Source organism: Lethenteron reissneri, chromosome 22, assembly GCF_015708825.2.
Source record: "Lethenteron reissneri isolate LAM-NWPU_2019-01 chromosome 22, ASM1570882v1, whole genome shotgun sequence".
NCBI lineage: Eukaryota > Metazoa > Chordata > Hyperoartia > Petromyzontiformes > Petromyzontidae > Lethenteron > Lethenteron reissneri.
Window position 1 is genome coordinate 10,742,861 of NC_083800.1, and position 24,003 is coordinate 10,766,863.

The 24,003-nt window shown below is 44.6% G+C and overlaps 2 protein-coding genes across 5 annotated transcripts in view; one reads left to right on the plus strand and one right to left on the minus strand.

The window, feature by feature from the left end:
- Window positions 1-24,003, plus strand: part of PEBP4 (phosphatidylethanolamine binding protein 4) — a 257,438-nt gene that overhangs the window by 178,838 nt on the left and 54,597 nt on the right. For all 4 annotated transcript variants that reach the window (XM_061556551.1, XM_061556553.1, XM_061556552.1 and 1 more), the window contains one exon: window positions 10,760-10,876. In XM_061556551.1, coding sequence (XP_061412535.1) covers window positions 10,760-10,876 — 117 coding nt within the window. The remainder of the gene's footprint in view (window positions 1-10,759; window positions 10,877-24,003) is intronic.
- On the minus strand, window positions 19,766-20,390 carry LOC133345625 (large ribosomal subunit protein eL21-like). The gene is given in 2 exon segments (XM_061556556.1): window positions 19,766-20,113; window positions 20,115-20,390. Coding segments are annotated over 2 exon segments (483 nt in total). The 5' UTR covers window positions 20,331-20,390; the 3' UTR covers window positions 19,766-19,846.

Here is a 24,003-nt window from a genome sequence, read left to right on the forward strand (position 1 = left end):
TTCACTTCCTTGTGAGAGGCTCCACCAATGCTGCGTTTCCACGGCCAATGGAGAATCGACCATTATTTTGCTGCTATAAATTTCTACATGATAAGCCACTTCGTTGAGCTATCATGTGTGGCCAGGTCGCTTCTGAAGAAGAAGCTAATAGGCTCAGTGGGCTTTACCTGGTAAGAGAAAAAAATATAGTTTAGTTTTATTTTTCTATATTTTTTAAAGTGATTTTTTACCTTTCCTATATCGTGCACCCCTATCGTGTTGTTGTACTGTTGTTGTAACGTTCTGACCCGCCCCTACTTGACATCTGTGAAAATAAAGAGCCGTCTAGCTCATCGGATTCCTCCAGCGTAAATCAATATTCAGATTCTGAAGAAAACTTTAAGAGCCGTATGGCTCCATCGGCTCGGCCCCTACCACTCAGCTCCCCTTGGCCACCTTTCCTTCTGCAGACCCAAGGCAGGCCACATGCTCGAAATAGCTTACATGATCCCAAGATGATAGCCATTATGTGTTATATTTTTCCGTAGTCAATTTTTTTGCTGTAATAAAAACATGGCACAGCAGCGGATCTAAGCGAGAGTTGCCGTGCTGCATCTGTCTTCTGCGTTTTCCCCATGACGTCACAGCAGTTCCTGAGGGTGTTCTGAAGTATGGTGGAAACACTATCACGCAGCCTTGTTCCAGAGAGCCATGTGACTTGGTTGGTGCCATCATAGCTCGGTTAGTCTCCTGCGAGGATCTAACCCGAGCCCTACTTTCTTGGTTTGGCAAAGCACACAGGCTCACTTCCCATTCGTCATGGAGATGTAGCCCAACTCTGATTTCGTTGCGAGCGCTTGTCCCACTCTGTGCGATCCGATTTCGGAAAATCTCTAAACAGTCTTCGATCCACCATTGGAACCTCATTTGCCAGTAAAAAATATGATAATTGTTTTTTTACCCTTCTATCTGGCAACAAAACTGACACCATTTTTACAAGGAGTCATGTTTGCATAGACCACAATACCTGCAGTCATAATGCAAACAAAAAACGTGCGCCTTTTGGCGTCATCTGGTCCAACACCATGTGAGACTAGGCTCTAAGGAAAGCTGTCTCGGGTGTGGACCAATCAACTTCAAGGACAGTGCATACATTATCAGAGTTGTGTTTTTTGTTTGCATTATGACTGCAGGTATTGTGGTCTATGCAAACATGACTCCTTGTAAAAAAGGTGTCAGTTTTGTTGCCAGATAGAAGGGTAAAAAAAACAATTATCAGTCTTCGATCCATCGCCCTCTCTATGGTCACGCCGCATGCCATCACGTCCTCATGCACAACGTGTGTGTGTGTACGCTGAACTTCTTTGGCACCGTACGTAGCCAACCGTGCTAATTGGAGGTCCAACTTCTCACCCTGTCTTCTTTGGCCTCGTCCCTATTTTACTTTCTTCCATTTTTATGATCTGACCTTTCTTCCCAGAAAAGCCGCCCGACCTTCTGGTCGCATGTCCGAACGATCTTCGTCGATTCTCGCTCAACGTCTCCTCTTTCGATGCTGCCTACTTCCACTGGAGATCTGTAAACCAGTGGACATCTGTGAAAATAAGCGATAACGCGCATCGGATTCCACCAGTGTAAATAAATATTCCAATTATGGTTATCTGACTTCTTCGATTGTCGCACAATCTTTTCTGCTGACTCCACAAATGCATCTCAGCCTTCGACTACTTTCTGTCACCCTCATCATGTGGCATGGCTCTCAATGCTTATTTTCAGGAGAGTTTTTATTGTAATTTGTGGTTAATTCCTTTGTGAGGGCTTTTTGTACAAAGAAGGGAACCAGACTTCCCTAAAGCAAACATCACACAAGCAAGGAGACAACGCTCAAAGATCCACACAATTGAAATCTGTACTCCCTCCTGAAGAAATGCCATTTCTGCTAAATCCAACCTTTAAGTAAACCAGTCCGGTTTCTTTAAAAGCTATTAGACAAAGCACGACAATTCCGATTGGATTTTGCAAGACACTTAAATGACAATTGGAGTTGAACAAAAGTTTCCCGCTGAGTTTCCAGGAACATGCATTATACCAGTCTCATTATCCATGTTATTGTTGTGCATTATTTTATTTCGTAATTTATTTTTAATTGTGAAGCATATTTTTGTTACTAATGTTGTATTTACACACACAAAAGCAGATAAAAAATGGCTAATTTCATTCTTTTTTGCAGGGCAGAGACTTGATCAACAAAGTTAATATGTACAACGTTCACGTGTTGAGGTTTGGTGGCTGAGCCAGTGGGCAGCCCCAGGAGTGGCCTCATGGCGAACATCTCAGACGCTCCATAATAGAGGTTTTTGGGTTAGATCGCGTAAATATAAATGCGTCGTTAAACCTACCACCACCCGACACAGCTAATTAGTAAGGTTTGTCATGTAAACAGAACATGCCATTTCGTTACTAGTACAGCGCACCGGTGTGTTGGAGAGCAAATCCACAACATTTACAATCTAAGTACGACGTTTTGCCAGTGATTACAACTAGCATAATCAGGCGGACAGCCAGTCTTTAATTCTCCACTTGTGGAGGCAGTGTGCGCAGCGACCCTTTGCTGTTCTGAAACGGTTGATGGAGCACTAAAGTTTTCCTGGCAGATCAAAAGCCGTCACACTGGTCGGCTATATTTTATTGTCCTTCCCCCACGCCTTCGATTAGCACGGTTGGCCCACGTATGGTGCAAAACAAATTCACCATGAATACATGCGTATTCTTCATTGTCCATTGGTACAGTAGGAGATCACCGCGTGTGCCATGCCACGTTCTCATGCGAGTCATTTAACCGAACGGACTCGAGGGGTAAGCGCTGTGAGCCAATACCTACATGTTTCCTGCATTGGCACACAGAATCAGAATCTTTATTTATTCTGCAGAAATCCGATGAGCTATGAAGCTCTTTTTCACAGATGTCCGGTAGGGGCAGCTCAGAAAGTTACGGCAACAAACAATACCAACAATTTTCGGGAATGCAAATTACAGAGAAGGATAGCAAATAATGAAAAATAAATACTTGAAATAGATGAAGATTCAGTATATACACAAAAGTGTGATGTGGCCTGACCATACCTGGGCACCTTTGTCTTCCCAATGCTGATGTTCTCAAACTGCATTAGATATTCATTTAAGGCTGAGCTGATTTTAATTTGACCCAGAGCAGATTATGAGATGCCATGTGTTGTTGATATTATCCAGGGCTGGGAATTCAACCTAAGGCATTGTGATAATAAGGCAGTGTGTTCACTACACCTTGTCCTACAGTCTGAAACATTAAACAGGGGATCTCTATTTTAACAAGCATGCACACATGTAGTGTGCATGGTTGTTAAAATAATTATCACCATACGCCAGATGTTTGGCTCAAAAAACTATTTTTCCAACTCGGCAGGCAAATCTCATGTCTCGTAAAATACTCTGTCATTTCGATGTGAGCACATTGAAAATTCAGCCCAGAAGCTCTTGGGTCCGATTTTCATTTAGGGACCGCCCATAATTGACGTCACGCACCTAGGGGGGGAGGGGGGGGTCAGACATTTGTGACGATGTATGACGAGGATGGGGGGGTTTTGGGAAATGTGACGTGACATCAAAATGCGCAACTTTAAATAAATATAGACAACACGTTCTACTTCATTAACTAGACTTTTTAATAAATGTTTTCTCCTACAACATCAGAGTGCAGCGCCACATTAAATACGCACTACAATGACAATAGATTAAAGCTATTTGAAGTATGTTTTATATTTTGGGGGGGGAGGGGGGGGCAGAGTTTTGTGACGTCATATTCGAGGGGGGGGGTTTGATTTTTTGTGACGCCGTGTGACGATGGGGGGGGGGGGGGGGTAAATAATCGTCCAAATCGAGTGACGTCATTTATGGACGACCCCTAAGTGTGCATATGTGCTGGCAGCCCCTTTCATTTTTTGTATAATAATTTAGTACAGTTACCTCTTAACGACGGTAATTGGTTCCACGAAACCAACCGGTCGTTAAGTGATTTGGTCGTTAAGCGAGTATAGGAAATACAGTACACCAAGAATTAAAAAGAGATGTTTACACTTCAAAGTGCAGCAGGCATTGAATGTAAACAATGCCCTAACGCTCATGAAAGGGCGTCGCTGATTGGTCGAGGCCTGGTCAGACTGTCGTTAACAGGGGAATGGTCGCTAAGTGAACACGTTGGGCTTTATGGAGGTCCGTCGTTAGTCAATTAGTCGTTAACAGGGGTGGTCGTATACACTACACTATGTACTATACACTACACTACTATAAACTGCACCACTATACACTACACTATACACTACACGTTGGGCTCTGGAGGCCCGCCGTAAACCGATTAATAGCCTTGTGTAATGAGAATGACGCCATTCTCATATCGCAAGGCTATCACGAAGGAGCTTGTGGTTGTTTCACAGGCGAAGTCTGCGGTGGCTTCACAGAAGGGGGGCAAATCTCGCTGCGTGTAATCCCAAGTGACTAATTTGCGGTGTAATTGAGTGCCGTCACGGGGTCTTTTAATGCCCGCTGTGAAGCAGGCTGTGTGAGACAAGATTAATCTTGCATCTTCATGCGCACTTATTCACCTTCACACTGATTCTTAATGTATGTAGTATATTGAACGTCTTTCGCGCCGGAGGTGCTTAAAGTGCTGGTTCTAGACTATGATTGGTCGAACGCTTTAGCCGTTGGAGTACCAGTTATTATTATTATGATTGTGCTTGGTTATCCATTAAAGTCTCACCGAGTCTCAAGACACTTTTTTCAGTAGGGTCCTGTCAAGTGCCTTGCAGCAGGGGTGGAATGCTGTTACTGCTGCGTGTGTGATCATCATTGAGTAAATTCCAGCTGATTTTATGTTACCATTGGGGATGTAGTTTTACATTGTGTGCGTGGTTGTGGGGAGCGGTAGGGTAGCGGTCAGCGCTCCTCTGCCCGACGAACTCGGCGGCCCGAGTTCGATTCCAGCTCACGGCCAACACCGGTGACCATTATCTGCACCGGTTCTGGGCCTCCCCTAGGTCGACTCGGCCTTATATGAGTACCTGGTTGAAATATCTAAAACATCGCCACTAGGGAGACAAAGGTGGTCGTGCGTGTGGTTGTGGCCTCCTTCATAGGTGCTCGCTAATGTGGCCGGTGTGGGCTTAATGGATGCAATGAATCACGCCGCACAATTATGATGGCGTTAATGATGACCATGGATTGGACCCATCGACTCACGTGACTGCACAGTAGGCCCCGCCCACCAGCGGGGTAATCAGTTCAGGGCAAAGGGCATCTGTTCAGATTGGGGTGGACGCTCTTACAAGATGCACGAATGCTCCTCAGAAGAGCACTTGGTGATGAAGAGTTGCCATTTCACAACCCTGCGGTGTCCCTCGGTGGTGGAGTCACTCAATCCTCAAGAAGAGGGAAGAACACAACGCCGAGTATCGGGATACTCATTGCCTCCGAACTCAATTGTTTAACACGTAGGCTTTCGTGATCAATATCATCCATAATAGAGTTTTTTTTTGGTTAGATCGCGTAAATATATAAATGTGTATCTGGTAACGAATTGGCCTGTTCTGTTTACGTGACAAATCTTACTAATTGGATGTGTCGGGTGGTGGCGGGTTTAACGACACATTTACGTGATCGAACCCAAAAAAACCTCTTATCGTCTATTGTTGTTGTCTTTATTAACCGTTCTGTCCCCTCGTTATGATGACCGGGAGGAGAGGGATGGGGCGAGCCGGTTACACCAATAGCACTTGCCCCAACAGTCTGTTGAGGCTTCATAGCTATGTGAGAAAACTGGACAACCCGGAGGAAATCCATGTAGTGCAGGGGGAGAGAAAGCCAACTCCTCTCACTCACACAAAAGACAAACCTCCCCCTTTTTAGCCTGTAACAGGCAATGGCGGAGCCAGGATTTTCAGGTAGGGGAGCAACCCCTCCAGCAATGAAAAATGATAGAGGAGTTGTTAGTAAGCAAGGAGTTGTTAGTAAGTAAGGACTTGTCCCTTGCTTTTCATTCGGCGTGTGTGCGGCGATGGCGCAGCCATCGATCGAGGGTCGAATTCGAACCGCGTTGTGTGATCGGCATCGCGCTCGCTGAAGGTGAATGCCTTCAGGGAAGTCGTGTCCTGTAGACGCAACTGCGCACAATTCTGTGAGTCACTTATAACTGCTTTGCCGTTACTTATTGCCAATTATGGACTCAAACTATTGTCCTATCATCTCATAGAGTCCCTGGCACGTAATAATATGCTACACAGTGGCAGTGGCGGTCGCAAAATGCCGATTTATTACTCATAAACCCCAATGATTCAATCGAAATTAGGGATTTCAATCAGATCATTGGGGTGGCACGTGCCACCCCCCCCCCCCCGGCTCCGCCAGTGGTACCAGGCAACCTTTTTTCTCCCCAGTGCTGCTGTTTTACACACACTGTGCCACATACCTATTCAAGGCCTAGTCAACCCAGTGAGCTATGTTAGGATGGCAGCCACACTATTATGGCGCCGTTGTGGTGAGATGTTAACTACCTCGCCTGGTGTACAGGAGGTCGTGGGGTCGATCCTGCCACTGACGCCTGTATAGTTGGAGTTTGCGTGTTCTCCCTGTGATCGTGTGGATTTGTATCAAGGTCCTCTGGTTCTTTCCCCTCCACATTTAGAATCGTGTGTTTTGAGCCGTTGGCTGCTATACATTTCCACGTAGCAAGCCACTTCGTTGAGCTATTATTTGTGGCCCGATCACTTCTGAAAAAGAGCTACGTAGCATAGTGGGCCTTACCTGGAAAATACTTTATAGACATAGTTTTAGTTAATTATCCCGTGCCACGCAGTGCATCCTATAGAGGGTTGCAAACCGGGGCAGCTGCAATGCCCTTCTGTTGTTTCTTTGGAGATGTTAAGTATTCATTACTGGGCTACAGAGTAATGCGATTGTTTACTGCAGAGCTTCAGGAATTCGTTTTGTAAAAAAAAAAAATTTGCTCTTAAACATTAACTTTTTATAAGTGATATTGAACTGAGACTGGTCTGTTTAAGTGCTTCATTTCTAAACACACTGGTTTTTTATTCGTTTAGCAATGGTATTAGGATATGAGAGTGATAATAATCATTAAAAGCCAAGGAAATCTATCTCCATTCTGAAATGAACATAGTGATAGCACCCATCTCTATTGATGACCCTGAGGTGGCAGTGGAAATTCCACGTTCTATTGGTGGAAGACAGCCGCTCCAAGAGAGGACCGCTGTTGATAACAAATTCTACCTTTATATGGGAAAGCTTGACACCCCTACCTTTTGATGTTAATAGATGCTCACTAACAACAGTAGGTGGGCCAACATTATAGGATAAAATCGGGATCCCTTTGAGATATATGATAAAATAAATGAAAATAATTCGTTAGAATAATCACACATTTAGCAATAACAAATACATTCCACAATATAACAATCATGTGAGATATTCTTGGTTCTTTCGGTAAAGTAACGTATTGTTATATATATATATTTTTTGTTATATTTTTTATTTTATTATTTCCCTTCTACGTGATTTTACCGAAAGAACCAAGAATATCAATCCCTGCAGTCACGAAAGCTTTAAATCAAAAATCATGTGAGAGTTAAAATTCGTTGTCTTCTTACTTACAGGAGCATTGGGTGGAATTTATCTTTGTAGCCATGAGCCAATCTATAAAATTCAACATTCCTATAACAGGAGCTCATTTCCATAGAACAACCATTGTTGATTTCCCACGAAGTAGTACCCATTTTAACAATTAATGGATGATGGGCAGATTCCAACATGCGGCCAGGACTCTAGCGTGTGACCTTATTGTGAGCTGAGCACATTAGCCAACAATGCCACTCAGCCAGATTTTATTTTTTTTAAAGTATTGAGATTGCAAGAGTTAAGTACGGTCCCTTTTGAGAAAAGCAAGCAGGGCTGAGTCAGATCCATCCAGCATGCTTAATGACTTGGATGAATTGAATTCAGCTCGCTAGCCCACAAGTCAATTTGAAAAGTTGTCAAAGTTGGAAAGAAATGGGAAATTATAGAAAGTTACACTTTTGGTAATGGCTTCATTTTTCAAAGTATGGCTTTGCACCACAATTGAGGTAACAAATGCGAATAGAGGATTAATTAACATGACCTGTTTTGTGCCCATGCTGTGCACGAGGTGCGATGTGGAATATTTTAAGAGTGGCACGCATTCATACTCTGCTGTTAATGGGTGCCCACCAGATGAACACTTGATTAATTGTGCTGCTACGTTGGGAATTAAACATCGTTTGAGAAAATTTGTTTTACGTTCGCCCATATAAATCCCACATGAACTCTTCAAAAGGCAATTTCAATGTGCCTTTGCCATTACTATATTGCATCAATATTTGCGAAGGTTTGATGGGTTATTAGCGGTTTAACAAATGCGGAACATTTACTCACTAATGAATTTAAATTGCTTTGAATTTAGGAGCAGATGTTTCACTATAACTTTATCTTAATGTTGTATTTATACAACAAAAGCACAATAAAAACATAATTGACTCTGAATTCACACTTCTGTGACTGGATGTGTCAGTGTATTTACACCTGCACAAAGTTGTAAGGAATCTAGAGCTGCTTTTTAAACTAATTATAGACATTAACTGATTTGGAGAGGAAAAAACAATGCATTTCAACGAACCATTTCAATGTGCTGTATGCCTCTGTCTATTCCTCAGACCTCTGGAACGTGTGACATTTTCTTAGGCTGGCCAATGCTTTGAGGGGACTGATTTGTAGCGGGTGAAATGTTGTATGCTAATGTAATAACACGCTGGAGACGGCTTGTAGAATCGGTCCTTTTATTTCACTTCTTGCAGTTCACAAACACTCCCCGTTGCTAGCAGGCAATGGGAAGCAGGCAGACAGCCACCAGAGACACACCGCCCACGTGGCACCCGGAGCCCCACTCACGCGTGACCCCTCTCTCTCTTCGTTCCGTGTCTGACCCCGTGTCTCTCCTCTCTCCCCTTATTTAATGTCTGGGTCACGTGGTACACTCCAGCCAATCCTCAACAGCCTGCGCCGAATGTTCCAGATCCCCCATCAACTCCCGGGACCACGCCCCTGACTTGTCTTCCCATTGGCTGAGGCCAAGACCAGCGAAACCAATCACCTAGCGGACATCCCGTGATCACGCCGAGGCCATGCTCCCAGGCTTTCCCCCATTGGCTGTAAAGCGGGACCGGCAAAGCCGATCACCACGTGAATCCGACATAGGCTCTTATTACACTAACATTAGAGCGCTGAGCCATCAATGCCGAGATTGTGGATTAAAACCCCAGATCTAACATGATGAAACAAGTTAGTTTCTTAACTATTGTGAAATTGATGGCCTTAGCCTAGTAATCAATGTCTGAAATTTTAATTTTCGAGTGGTTTTGTGTGTGTGTGTGTAGGCAACGGAGCTTACTGACATAACTCAACCGTTCTGTTTCTCTTTGGTTCTTTCGGTAGAGTCACGTAGAAAGAAAATGAATTAAATAATAGAATACGACATTTCGATTGCAACACAAGCAATCGTCATCACATAGAAAACAAACCTAGTAAACTTGGAAATACAATGCAATACAACACAGAGTCGGCTAACACAACAGTCAACACTCCACCTGGTTGATTACGCTCTTCCAAAGATTGCTAAATTTGAGAGAGAGACAAAACACAGACACGGAGACACACAGACAGACACACAAGCAGAGAGAGACTCACACAGAGACACACAGAGAGAGACACACAGAGAGACACACAGATAGACACACAGCAGACACACAAGCAGAGATAGACAACACACAGACACACAGAGAGAGACACACACACAGAGACACAACGCCTCTGTGTCGAGGCCTTAAATAGAAAGGGGGGGGGGAGGCAAAGAGAGAGGGGGGGGGTAGAGAAATTAGCATGTCAATGAGAGAGTTGTGTGGAAATCCACCCCGTAGCGGCCGGGGGAGAGAAAGAGCAAATGGACCTACACAAGCCTGGCAAATTCTCGAGAGAGAAATAGGAAGTTTGAGAAAACAAACTTAGTACAATTTTGGAAATGTAATGCAATGCAACACAGAGAGTCGGTTAACAAACAGTTAACGCATGTGTAAATCTTAGTCCTCAGAGCTGGATTATGAAATACCTCAATTGTACTCTATCGCTCGTGCAATCATTTGTGACCAGGCCACACTACCAACTCTCTACACTTTAGAGAATAAACTTTCTACGTTTTCTTGGTTCTTTCGGTAAAGTCACCGAAAGAACCAAGAAGATGAATCCCTGCAGTCACGAAAGCTTTAAATCGAAATTTAAACTTTCTACAATAGAGAATCTCATTTAATTATGGGTTGGCTGAAGCCTAGAATTGGAATCCGGATCTCAGTGGAGCTGGCTCAGTGCTCAGACAAAAGCCACCATCCACCAGCAGTGTAAATGTCAATAAAGTAAAACTGTCCCCTTCACCATCCGTTGGGCCACTGTTGGCAACCATAAGCGAGGAGTGGACTTTCCACATTGCTACGGCAGGTGCGAGTATAATATTGCTGACAACTCTTGGTTTCGCACAAAGTAGTACTCACTTCATTGACTTCAAAAGGATGAGGGGATTAGTCGACCACTAATTGGTATTTGAACCAGCAGGCTTCTGTCTCGCTTGTTGCATGATACTAATGCGTGTTTATTTTGCCTTTTGAACTTTCAGATTACAACCCACCGTCGCCTCCATCAGGCAGTGGGTTCCATCGCTACATGATCTTCATTTTCAACGAACCCGTGGATCAGACGATCAGCCTGACGCCCTCCGAGAAAGCCTCCAGAGGTCAGAGCGCACGTGTCTGAGGGGTCGTGTCTGCCCTCCCTTCCCATGTGTCACTCTGAATGTGGTGTGGCTGAGCCACGGTGGCGAGATGTTTTCTGCCTCGCCTGATATGCAGGAAGTCGTGAGTTTGATCCCATCCCTGATGCCTGTATATTTGGGGTTTGCATGTTCTCCCCGTGGTCGCGTGGATTTTTCTTCCGGGTCCTCCGGTTCTTCGCTTCATATTTAGAAACATGCCTTTAGAGTATTTGGCTACTACTATAGATGTTCACATGATAAACCACTTTGTTGAGCTACCATTTGTGGCCAGGTCGCTTCTGAAGAAGAGCTATATAGCTTAGTGGGCCTTACCTTGTAAAATAGAAAATAGTTTTGTTAATTTCGTGTCCATCAAACCTCGAGACTCAAAGTCTAATTGAAATTAAGTGGTGTAGAAATCCAAATAAAAAATAGCAATTTTTACCATAAATGTCAATTGTTATCGCATAAAGGATATCATGCAAGATAAAATATGCGGTATAATCACAATAGCCACCATAACTGTATGGCATTCTAGATTAAATAAACAAATCTGCTTGGCCATTTTTATTGACTTAAAAAGTTGTTTGACTGTTTAATGATACAATCCTAATGTCAAGATTAAAATACCATAATAGGGCCCTTGGTTGAATTTGAGTGCTATATTAAGAGTATAAAGCAATGGAAAATATTTTGAGAGAAAACTAAATTCAGATTTCTTCACTATCTCAAAAGCAGTCCCAGAAAGTTCGATTCTAGGCCTGCATCTATTCTCTTTCACATTCATGAGCTCGGTTCAAAGTTAACCCACTCAGAAATGTACTTCTTTGATAACGTTATTAATATCCACACACCTGCCTATTTGGCTGATAATGTACAAGCAAGATCAGACGTAGGTTTCGGTAACATTCAACGTGATCTTATCTCTCTCAAACTCCCGTTGAATGTTTGAAAAATGTAATGCCTTTTTATGGCACAGGTTATTTTCAATTCCCATCCGTGGCATAATTTCATGAGACAACTCTTTTTTTATTATAGCACATTGCAAATTTTTACACTTAGAGAGATTCTGGGCAAGTGGATTAATTACTATTTGAATATCAAAATATGCACACTCAAAATGCCACAAAGAAAGTTTAAATTCGAGTTCGGTTTCTTTTTTTTCTAAGAAATTGTCCCTCAATAATCCACTCAGCTCGTAACATCCTCGCTCTCACCAGTACCAGATGGCAATGATTTGTTTGTAAATCTTTTCTCTCGGTCGGAGGCATCGCTACATCGTTGAGCGGAAGAATTGGTCTCCTCGTGTCGACTTGCTCCTGATTTGACCCTCTTATTCCATCTCGGCATTTATGCCGTCACTCTTTCCTTGCTCTTTGATATTTTAGCGTATTCCCTTGATCCCCCTTTCGTTATTCTTGCATCGCCTCTTCTTTCCTAGGGGACTCCATGTACCCTGGTGCTTTGCTCTTCTTGTTATTGTTGAAACTGAAAATAGCAAAACAACTGGAAACTATATTCTTGGTTCTTTCGGTAAAGTCACGTAGAAGGGAAATAATACAATAATATAAATATAAAACAATAACAATTCTCACGACGTTTCGACTGCAACACAAGCAATCATCATCAGGTGTGAAATACACAGCAAGAAAATTTGAAAAAAGAACCAAGATTATGAATCCCTGCAGTCACGAAAGCTTTAAATCAAAACTAGAAACTACTAAGTTTATTTTACCAAGTAAGGGCCACTGAGCTATATAACTATTTCTCAAAAGCGAGCTGCCCACAAGTGTTAGCTCAACGAAGTGGTTTATCACGTGGCAATTCATAGTCGCAGCCAAATACTCTAAACGCGGAGGGGAAAACTGGAAGAACCGGAGAAAAATCCACGTGACCACGGGGAGAACATGGAAACTCCAAATATATAGGCATCAGAGTCGGGATAGAACCCAGACCTCCTGTATATCAGGCAAGATAGTCAACATCCCATCACCGTGGTGCCCCAAATTACACTCTGCTCACAGCATTGCCCCGACTAACTTAGATCATTTGATTAACTCTGCCTCTTGCTTCATTCTAAACGAGGGTCACTCCATTCATAAACTGTTCCCAAGTCGAAGTCAGACTACCTCCACTGCCCTGCTGGAGAGATATTAATTATCTGTGTTTATATAAAAAAAAATTGTCGTTCAACTTAACTGATTTCAATAAATACAATTTACGCTGTCCATACCTGGAATAATCTGCCATCAAACCCACAGTTAAAGTCCATTCCCTCTCAATTGGCATTTTATGACAAATTGGATGCTCTTCTTGGAAAGTGTGAGTGCAATTTATTTATTATCTTCTTATTATCTTCTTATTTTATTTATTATCGCATTGCTACTTCACTTGATCGTATTTTTGCAATTTCTTTTTGAAAGCATAATGTTCGTAATTGCTGGTAGGGATGCGATCTGTGTCTTTGTTTACTGTGACTTGTTTTGGCACGACCCGTTTCTCTGTGCTCACTTTGATGATCTTATTCTATTGCTGAAGTGCGACTGAGCCGCTTGTAGATCTCAAAAGCTATGTTTAGGTCTAAACTGCTCTTCTTATGTAATTATGATCGTAATTACTTTACTTACCCATGGAAGCCACAAGGACTGTTCTTTCCTGATGGGTCCTGTATTTGGTGTATATTTTAAAATGTTTTCTGCCAATCACTGGGTGTTTATTATTCAAGTGGGAGGAGAAACCAAAGCGCCCGGAAAAAAAACCCACGCATGTGAGGGGGAAACGCTCTATCCCCGTACAGATGGACACAGATGTAGGTTAGACCACTTGCCTCACTGCCTTCTCCTGGCAAGCCAGGGTATGACATCTCAACGCCCACGGGAAGGGAGTTTTACAACATTTGTTGGTGATCCACCAGCTCTCGCTGCCTCCACAGTGCTGGATTACAGGCCAAGTGCATGGCCAACACCGCCACCCATTGTCACACATTGACCCAGGTCCCCCTTGCAAAGGAGACTCGTCCTCTCAATAGGTTGCTACTTAATAAAGTCAATCAGTTGTTTTATAAACAGGGGGGGGGGGGGGGATGATGGCTTTGAATTTGATGTCCACATTGAAGTGTAACTCTCAACCTTGTTATTGTGAGTCACATGCTCTCACCATAGTTCCACCTGTACAGGTGGAATTTTAAATGTACTTAAGCCCACACTAATGGGCGTGCAGGGGGTTGTAAAGTACAACACTGCCGTCGAGGATTGCAACCGCATGGCTCGACGATTATGCACCCGCTGAATGAATCAAGTACATATCTATGAGCATGCACACATACACGCACGCAGAACACACATATGCTATGCCGAATTCGATTATCTTAATGCTTTTAGTTGGTTATACTAATAACGCGCGTTATGCAACCAAGTGCACTTCACAGCAGCACCCACGCATGGAAGTGCTTCTTTAGTCCACACTGAGCCAGGGAAACCCCTCCCGAGAGGCCAGCAAAAAATAAAACCACGTCTTCGGCTTTCCGGAGGAACTCACACCTGACTGCAGCATCACACAAAGCCAAAGATTCCCCATATAGCCTTTAACATACTGTGGGGGCAAGTGCTATTAGCGAGCACCTATGAATGCCAGCAAGGTACACTAAGGGGTGGGTGGCCAGCACCACGCCTAGCTGCCTTTATCTCCCCAAAGGGGATGTTTACACCCCGCACCAGGTAATCATTTTTTAGTCCGAGTTGACCTCGGGGAGGCTCAGAAAATTGTCACTTGTGTAGTGGGTCAGGAACCAGAGGAGAACGTAGGTGAGGCAACACAATATGTATTTAACTACACTGAATACAAGGTCCCTAACACAAAGGGGTAACGGCCCCTTTCACCCGATACCTAAGGAGACGTGGCCTCTGGGCTACGCTGCCGCCTAACACTGTGACCACGCGAGCTCTGAGCCCTCCGGCTCGGGGTCCTCGGGGAGGCCACGCTGACCCGACCGTCCCAAGGTCTCCAGGTCTTGACCGCTGGCCTCACTGAGCTCCGGCCCTTAGAAGGACAGCGGAGATTGGGGTCCAAGGATCCTATCTTCAGCTCCGTCTTCGGTCTTCAGCTTGGAGATGATTGAGCAGGACCCTTCAGAGGTCCAGCTTATATACAGGTCCGTGGCTTGCTCCGCCCTAGCCACGCCTCCCTTCCAGAACATTCTGGAAGGTGACCCAGGAATCGTTTTCCCAGGGATTGGCGTTGGCCCCTTGGGCCCAGGTCACTAACACTGGCGTGACCTCGCTTCTGCCCCCTGTTGACGAGAAGGGGGGGCTACCCGCTAACAGCATGGGGAGTGCCGATTAATACCTCGACACTTGTATTGGCCGTGAGTGGGAATTGAACTCAGGTCGCCGGGTTCGTAGAGCAGCGAACTAACCACCGCACCACCGCAGCATCACAGCCATACTCACACCGCAGCCATGCCGCCACACAGATTCTCATCACCTCAAATCCTGTTCGTGGAGTTCGACTCAGCCAATCATCACTCTATGGGGTTGGTCAATAAAGTATCACTTTGAGAGGTAGTCAATAAGGGGTGCCCCATGGATGTACTTGCCCCCATCATAGGAATGTGGAATTTTTACCACTTGCCCAAGCATGTAAACAGGATATGAGTACCATCCTAATACTAATTGAAGCATTAAATGATCTTGGCTTGTTTGAGTGTGAATGTAGAATAGTTGCACATCCGTCTGCTGTCTCTGTATTGTGTTTAGGGTCGTATTATAAGGTAGTATGAAATTAAGGAGAAGTTAATGTTCCACTTTCAATACGGAGGGACACACATGGGTCAGTACTTACGTGTTGGCATTTACAAAGAAGTTACCATCCAGCGTATCTTGTATGCTTATACTGTTTACAAACCATCACAATGTGAAATGCGCTACAAAATGGCGACATGAGGTGGTGAGAGTTCGTGGTAGGTTGTGAGAATGTTGCTTCGTTCACATTTTACTAACCTGGAACGGCGTAAAATCTCGTTTATATTTAATGGCGAGTGGTGTTCTATGATTATCCAAATTATTTCTGGAACAACCTTAACGTGAATTCCTCATTTAGATTGTGTTTTGTTGAGATTATATTTCTGGTTAACATTTCCCTCTGAAATGAGAATTTAGTTATTCTTGATATTTTAATGCAATGTTTGTACCAGTTTTGCTGCTTGTGGATTTTGCGTTGCTGTTTGTGTTTTTTTTTTGCTCTATTAGATCGTGTTACCCGGCTCTCCCTTTCAACTCTTGCAGTCAGTACATACGTAGATCTGTTATTACTCACCCAGCGTATTGTACCAGGCAGTCTCAATCTGCATTTCGCATTGGTGTGAATTCCCAGCTTCAGCTACCGTCGTCTTATTAAGCGTGTGCACGGTGGGGTCACGGCGCAGTGCATTTACAAATCTGATCCTTGGTGGCCATGAGTAAAAAAAAAAGCTGCCCCACGATTCGCCACATACGCTACTGTGTTGCGACGCCTCGTATCTGTAAAACGGACACGATCAGCGCAAACTTTCCTGCTCGCTTCCCTTGTGGTCTCCGTGCGTTTTCAGGAGTGGAAATGTTTACGTTGGAGGTGGTGGAAGAGGCGTAGTGACACTGGCAACTCTTCTTCTTATTATTGTGGTGTGAGTCTGTGGTTGAGTGCTTGACGTGTGGATCTGGGACGGAGGAACGATCTTTTTTTGCCGAGCGGAGGTGCAACTTGTCGTACGCACAGCTGCCGAGTCGCCGGGGATGTGGGCTGGGAATGACAGGGCGTCCCCGATGCTCGGTGCGGTGTGCGGAACTGGCGCTCGTTGCACGGGTCTGCTATCTTTCGGGTGCCGCTCCTTCATCCTTCAGCAGCAGGTGTCATATTAAGCAGTTGTTTGCGCGGGGATGCTGCCACAGACAGTGTGATGGTCAGCAGCACCGCTGAACTTGCAATGCAGAGATCGCCGGTTGGACTCCATCATCGTGCCGACGCAGCAGCTGAAGCAACGGTGCCAAGAGCCTTAAATCCCCCACAGCACGTCTCTGCCACCCATCAATATATGATTGGGTTTACCGCAGTAATAGTCGATCGGCCGGTCACTCTTGTGTGGTGGGGTAGAGTGTGGGTACATCCACCCCACCTCTCTCCCCAGACGTGTGGCTCGCGTGAAAAAGGAAGGCCAAAAACAACACTCTAAAGGGGCTCTCCAGAGCTAACCCTAGTGGAGGCCCTTCTGCCAGCAGTGACGTGCGTAAGAAATTTCAGAGGCTGCACCTTTACATCCCGGAGGTGAGATGTTAACTCCCTCGTCTGGTATGGGGGAGGTCGTGGGTTTGATCCTGACCCCGACGCCTGCTGTATATCCCCGTGGATTTTTTTTTCGGGTCCTCCAGTTTTTCCCTCAACGTTTAGAAAAACATGCATTTAGAATATTTGGCTGCTACAATAAATGTCCATGCAATACTCCACTTCGTTGAGCTATAATTTGTGGCCAAGTCGCTTGTGTAAAAGAAGCTAATAGCTGGGTGAGCTTTACCTGGTAAAATAAAAATAGTTTATTCTTTAAAAATAAAAGTTTTTTTTGTGATTTACTTAGCTTTTCCTATACTTTGCACTCATGCCGTCTTTTTTACACGCTTTTATTTTATCACTCTGTCTGTTGTTGTTGTCGTTGTTATTGTCGTATCCTCAAATATTGTAACTCAATTTTAACCCACTTCCCAATGTGGTATCGACTGCAAACTTAGTATACTTGTGTCATACTGATGACAACACTATATTCTATCATTAAAAATAAAAAATATATTTTAAAACATTATGTTTTATATGTTATATTTTGCCTTGGCTATAATTGTCCACGCTCAACTAACGTTTACTGTAAATCACCACGGCCCATTACGTTATGGCAAGCTTCGGGGCCACTTCCTGGAGTCGTGGAGTTCTGCCATTACGAGTAGGGTACATTTCATTAAAGCGTGTTTATAAAAAAGTATTTTTAAACATTACTTATTTAATCTTGATTTCCCACCTGATGACGGATGCTTGTGTTGCGCCCGAAACGTCGTGATTTTTTAATTTTATTTTATACCTACGTGACTTTACCGAAAGAACCAAAGAGTATACTTATTTCATGTTTGTTGTTGCAGCTCTCTGACTCTTCCCCCCTTACTGGACATCTCTAAGCTAAGAGCTGTGTAGCTCATCGGATGCCTCCAGTCTAAATAAACATTCTGATTCCACCTCTTGCCGACCCATCTCACTCGACTCTCCTGCGTACGCATGCCCCCTCCGCTCCAGCACACAAGGGGTGTCTGTCGAAGCCCCCAGTCACCCTCCTCCACTCAGTGTGGAGGTGCCTCCATCTCCTGCACTTCTCCTATTGTCAGGAACTCCAGCCATGCCGTGCTGTTGACTCCCTGTCCCTGTTCATTTCTCGGCTAGAGAAACCTTCCTCTTTTCCTCTGTCTCTGACTGCCCGCCTCTTTTTACATTTACACGTTTATACGTAAATACAAATTCTATTTTGTTTGTATGTTCCATCTCGCTCATGTCACTCGCTTTAGAGGTGCATTGGTATATAACTCACATAGAAATCGTGACGCAGGTGTCAAGAGCGTAAGATGTAATTTTGAACCGTGATTTGTTGCATTGCCGACAGAATTCATCGGTTTGTCTTCAAAGTAGCTTCACGATTTCTTGTAAACGCTGGTTGTGTTGTCATCGTTTCTATTATTCACGAGTTTATATTCTGATTCATGCGGCAAACTTAATTGCAAGCACAGCATGACACCATGTGTCCTTAACCAACGGTTTTTTTTTTGTGTGAAATGCATTACATTGACAATGTTACGTGCCCCTAAAAGCTCTCAATGCCGATTATTTTATTGTTGTTCCATCTAGATTTCGCTGACAGCCAGTTGTCACACGCTGGCTATCGGTGGGCATTGTTGTTAAGGTTTTTGTTTTGAGTTGCAGGTGTTCATATCAGCATGAACCATTGTGACATAGTTTTACTAGGGGGAGAAAAATAAAACCTCAGGTCAGCAAGAGTGTAATTTGCAATTGTATTAATGTAATAATAGTTTAATAGAAGTTTAACATGTAGGCTTTCGCGACTAATATTATTCATAATCAACGTTTTAGGCGAATTGCCCGATGATGCTGGATGCAATTACCAGCGAAACGTTGTACTCAAATTGTAAATGTTGTGGTTTCACACTTCAACACATCGGTGGGCTAAAGTAGTGAACTATTTGTCTTTTGTCAACGTGACACTTTTTTACTGATTGGCCGTGTCGGGTGGTGGAGGGTTACGACACATTTATAAATAACGCGATCTAAACCCAAAACGTTGATTATGAGTTTAATAGAAGTCAAAATGTACGTTTGTCAAACAAGTACTTTACACTGCCCATCTTGATTGCTGGTCCTCGGCCAGTGGTATAAATTCCACAATCCCAGAGCAATCTTCTCTTCGTCGCATGGCTGATGTTGCTGTAGAGCAACAGCTGTAATTCTACATTGGGGTGGTCGGGTCAAATGATTGCGTTAGAATTGGCGGAGTGGTGAATCATCACTGTGACGATGCCTCTTCCTCCGTATTTGCGAATTGGGTGTTGAGTCGCTGGACATTCCATAGTCTGTTCTGGGTAACCACATTCACCGCACACCAGAGATTTGTTTAATTTCTCATTAGTGCATCAAGATCAGAGTCTGCTGATGCCATGGTTTGTGTCCAGATGTGGTTTAGAGTCTTGGCCCCTTAAGCTTTGTGGAAGATCTAAACCAGGGCTCTTCTGCATCGTTGGGTCTTCACAAGGTGCTTGTGGCTTCTCGTGCACTCCATTTGGCTCTTTTTTGCGGTACAGTTCGACCATTCTTTATTGACAGGGACAGGCAGAGAGAGAGGAGACGGGTGGGATGGAGTCTTCTCTCCACTCCCCTTTACGCCATGAACTCGTAGGGAATGGGCTCCAGCAGCTCCGGTGTGTTGTTCTTGGTGCTGACGAAGTGAGCCACACGAGGCTGGGCTGGCTGGCGTTTCAGGGTCACCCACTCGCCCGCCAGCTTCGCCTTATCCTTCTTCAGCTCGTTCTCCTTGACGCGCTTGAGGAAGCTGTCGCGGCTCTTCGAGTGATTCACGTGCTCAATGTGCACGTTGATTCGCTTGGCTAGGACCTTGCCCTTGACCTGCTTGTTGACGATGATTCCAAACAGCGTGCTGCGTAATGTTGAACACACGGCCCGTTTTGCCGTGGTAGCACTTATGCGGCATGCCCTGCTGCACCGTGCCTGTTCCCTTGATGTCAACTATGTCCCCCTTCTTGTAGATTTTCATATACGTTGAAAGTGGGATAGGGCCATGCTTGTGGAAGGACCTGGCAAACATGTACCGGGTCCCCTGGCGCTTGCCATGTGTCTTGCCCATGTTTCCTGCGTCGCCTCTCGCTCAGCCGCAAGATGGAGGCGAGTGGCATCATCACCGAGGGTTGAAGTCGCACTGTCAGAGGTTAAGTGCGTGGATCCAAGAGGGCTTGCTGCACGACTTAAAGCGGTGATGGTGGTGGTAAGGGACGTTGTTGAGATCCTGGCGCATCGGGGAAACGTACACTTTCCACATATCGCTGGACTTCCCGGAAGGTTGCGGCATAACAGAAAATCTAGTGGCAACTTTCCAGAGGAAGACTTTTCACAGAGTGGTACAAAGTCAATTCCCCACCGTGAGCACTTGAACGGTGGTGCCACATGCCCAGGTAATAAGCTGAGCAGTCAAAACTTGGTTGGCATTTTTAAATAAGTCTCCACGATTAATACATCTAAACAGCAACATCACCGTGCACAGGTTAGCAAAGGACAGGGACCAGGCTGTGTATTCGTTGTAAATAAATGTCTGTGGGTATTCAGCGCTCTAATTTGTTCCCTTTTAATTTCCATTGCACCTGGAGGGGCTTTCATTGCGTTCCTCCCTCTTGAGGATCGCATGTCAAGGCGTATGTGTGCCCTTGTTAGGAGCAGGTTCCATGTTTGAACTTTGAACCCGCCTTGTTAGTGTTTTCACAACATGCAGCGCAGAACTGCTGTGGTAAGCATGAACTAACAAAGCAGCTCGCATCCAAACAGAATGTGCCATTTCATTTACACAATGTCAGACTCGGCAGATTCTACGCACGGCAGGGACAAAAATGTCTCGTAACGGTCAAAGATGCTCACCTCCTGTCGTGGCTCTCGGTCAGATGCCTGGCAAATGACTACAACTGCACACGCGCACGTATATTAATGTACGCCCTTTGCAGAGAGTATCATGTGACTGTGCTATGTGTATGGAGTGGCAGTGTGGTGCTTAGTATCCTTCACTACGATCCCAGCGATCTCGGTTTCATCCCCGAATAAACACGTCAGTGGCAAGTGGTATCCGAACTAGCCCAGGTCACCTCCAAATTGACCTGGTCAGTTCCCTGCATTGGTGATTCATGAACCAGTTTTGCCAGCCTTTGCTTGCCATTGTAGAGGATGCTGTAAGTCTATATCAGCCAGAATCTGCTGTTTACGTTTCACGGGCAAACATTTTTCACCGTGATTGGACCACATTCAACATTCGGCTAGGGTCTAGTTGGATGTGTAGCCCCGGCAGTTTGTCCATGAGCTAGCAGCACTTCTTCGACACGCTCAGCAAAGCAACTGCAGTGCAATATGGATCCATCTAAATGCGTGGTGGATAATTTCCCAGTGATAGGAATGTGGGAAAATGTCCGTTTCATTAACCGTGCCCACGGCTGTGTAAGACGTGAGCTCTCCAGGAACAAAGATGGTCTGGCATGGTGCCGATCCGCCACTTCTCCTTCATAGGTGCTCGCTAACAGCACTTGCCCCAGCAGTCTCTTCAGGCTATGGTGGGGGGGTCTTTGTCTTTGTTTTATCCACTTGCGTGCTTTGAGCAAATTAACAATCTGAATTTCTGCAGCACCTAAATGCAACGGCATCTCACAGCGCCTGTACAGAGAAAAATTAGGCAGTGCGCTTACGCGTTCGGCACCCTCATTAAACCTTTTAAAGATCGTGCATATTTTAAGGAAGTTTTTTTTTCTCCCTCCCAACGGATTGTCCACATAGCCTTGACCCCATTTGCCTTCCACAGCACCGGCACAAGCTCCAGCAGCAGTGCCGCCCCTGAAACGGCGCAGTCGTCGGGACCGCGCGTCAGCATGGGGGGGCGCAAATTAAGCCCGGAGCCGCCTTCGTTAAAGATTGTTGGCCGCGCTTTTGTGCCTCGTGCGTTTCATTACGGCGCGAGAAACCTGCCGAGTAGAGTCAAACAAAGCAAAGTGCTTCGAAGTCGCGAGCTCTTGTTCGCAACTTTTCTGTGCATCCTTGAAAGCGGGGATGGTAATTAGGTTTCATTGCGCTGACTTTTTTCTCCCTCTGCTTTAATAATATATGAAGCGTTTGACATTTTGCGTGCCATAGAGAACATTGTTTTACTTGTTTTGCGCTCAGTGGAAAAGTTTAGGGTGTTTTGTCATTCATGCAAAGTGTGGCGGCAGTGCACATCTCTGTTCATTGCCCGAGGCTTGTGGAAGAAAAATTCCCACATTCCCGTCGTAGTGGCCAAGTCACGAAATAAATTGAGGGCTTGTACGTGGAAATGATTGAATTTATTAAACTCGCACCTCAAACGTATGCCAGGACGTTTCAGCGATCGTTTTCACGGAGATGCAATTGCATGCCTGAAATTCCACGTTCTCTCTGGTGAAGGATGAAGGGTTACGTCAATCACTGACCACGAATGTCACCCCGTATATTTGCTCCAACCACAGCGCCACCCATCCCAGATTATTGCTTTTAATGTTTTACGGTTGCAAAAAAAATAAGACTGTTTTCAATATTTCTTGGAAGGTGCCCGAAAAAAAGAGGTAGTCTGGCTGTCTCGGCCTCACTGTGCGCTGCGTTGCACCACTATCCGAGTAGTGAACCTCGCATTCCATAAACCTTCAAAGCCAGGGTGAACATCCGACTCCAAACGTATTTAATGAATAGAACGAGGTTAAACTCATGGAAAAACACAGCACAAAATACAGCATCTGTTAATACTTGCAATATCAATACAATGAATGAACACTGCAGCATCATAACATGAAACTCAACAATAGGTCCTGGATGGACCAGGCACCTACATTAGCACTGAATAGCTACACAAGAGAATAAGCTACTGTGTTAAATAAGGTCACATCATGTAATCACCATACTGCAGCCTAAATGTACAGCGCTGCACATAACACTGAACTGTGAATGAGATACTTCTTCTCTCAAGATCGCATTAAAGTTACATGGGTAAAGTCTGGCTCGACCTATCCAATTACAAGTAACATTCCCAATAATGCAAGTGGCAGGCTTCATTGTTAACTAGGCCTCATATTTATCATAACAATTCAACAGCATCATAAAGGCATTTACAGCATTATAACGGCAATCCTAACATTATAACAGCATTCCCAGTATTATAAGAACATAAACGAACTTACAGACAATGCTTCTTAAAGTCCCACAATGAACAGATGCACCTGTCTTCACTTAGATCCTATTTGTGCCTCCATTTTGTACTCTGTGTAATGGCTGACACCCTGCCGCATGGCTTAGAGAATCTTAAATCGTAACTTGCTGGTCACGTGACCAAACTAAACACCATATCAGGAAATTATTGTCTACGCACACCCCCGTACCTGCCATGATGCAGAACACTGGCAGGTCTCAGTGCCAATGTATGCTGAAGTGTTGCAATCTGCAAGCAGCAGACATTTATAATTAACCACAGAGCTACAAGTGTCTTTAAAGCAATCGTGTGGAAGGGCTGAGTCACAATCAGCCTATTCCTATTCAGAATTAAACCACGGAGCCCTGTGTAGCTTCATTTAATGGCTTGTTTCACCATCGGTGGTAAATGTGTCACTTTGTTCCGATATCCAGAGTAGGTTGTGTCTTCTTTATTGAAGTTTGCAGTCGCATCGCTATGAAAATCTCTTTTATATAAATAACTACAGATTACGGAATACCGAAAGACCATTTCCCTATCTTTGCTTTATTGGTGCAGGCAAGATCATATCGCA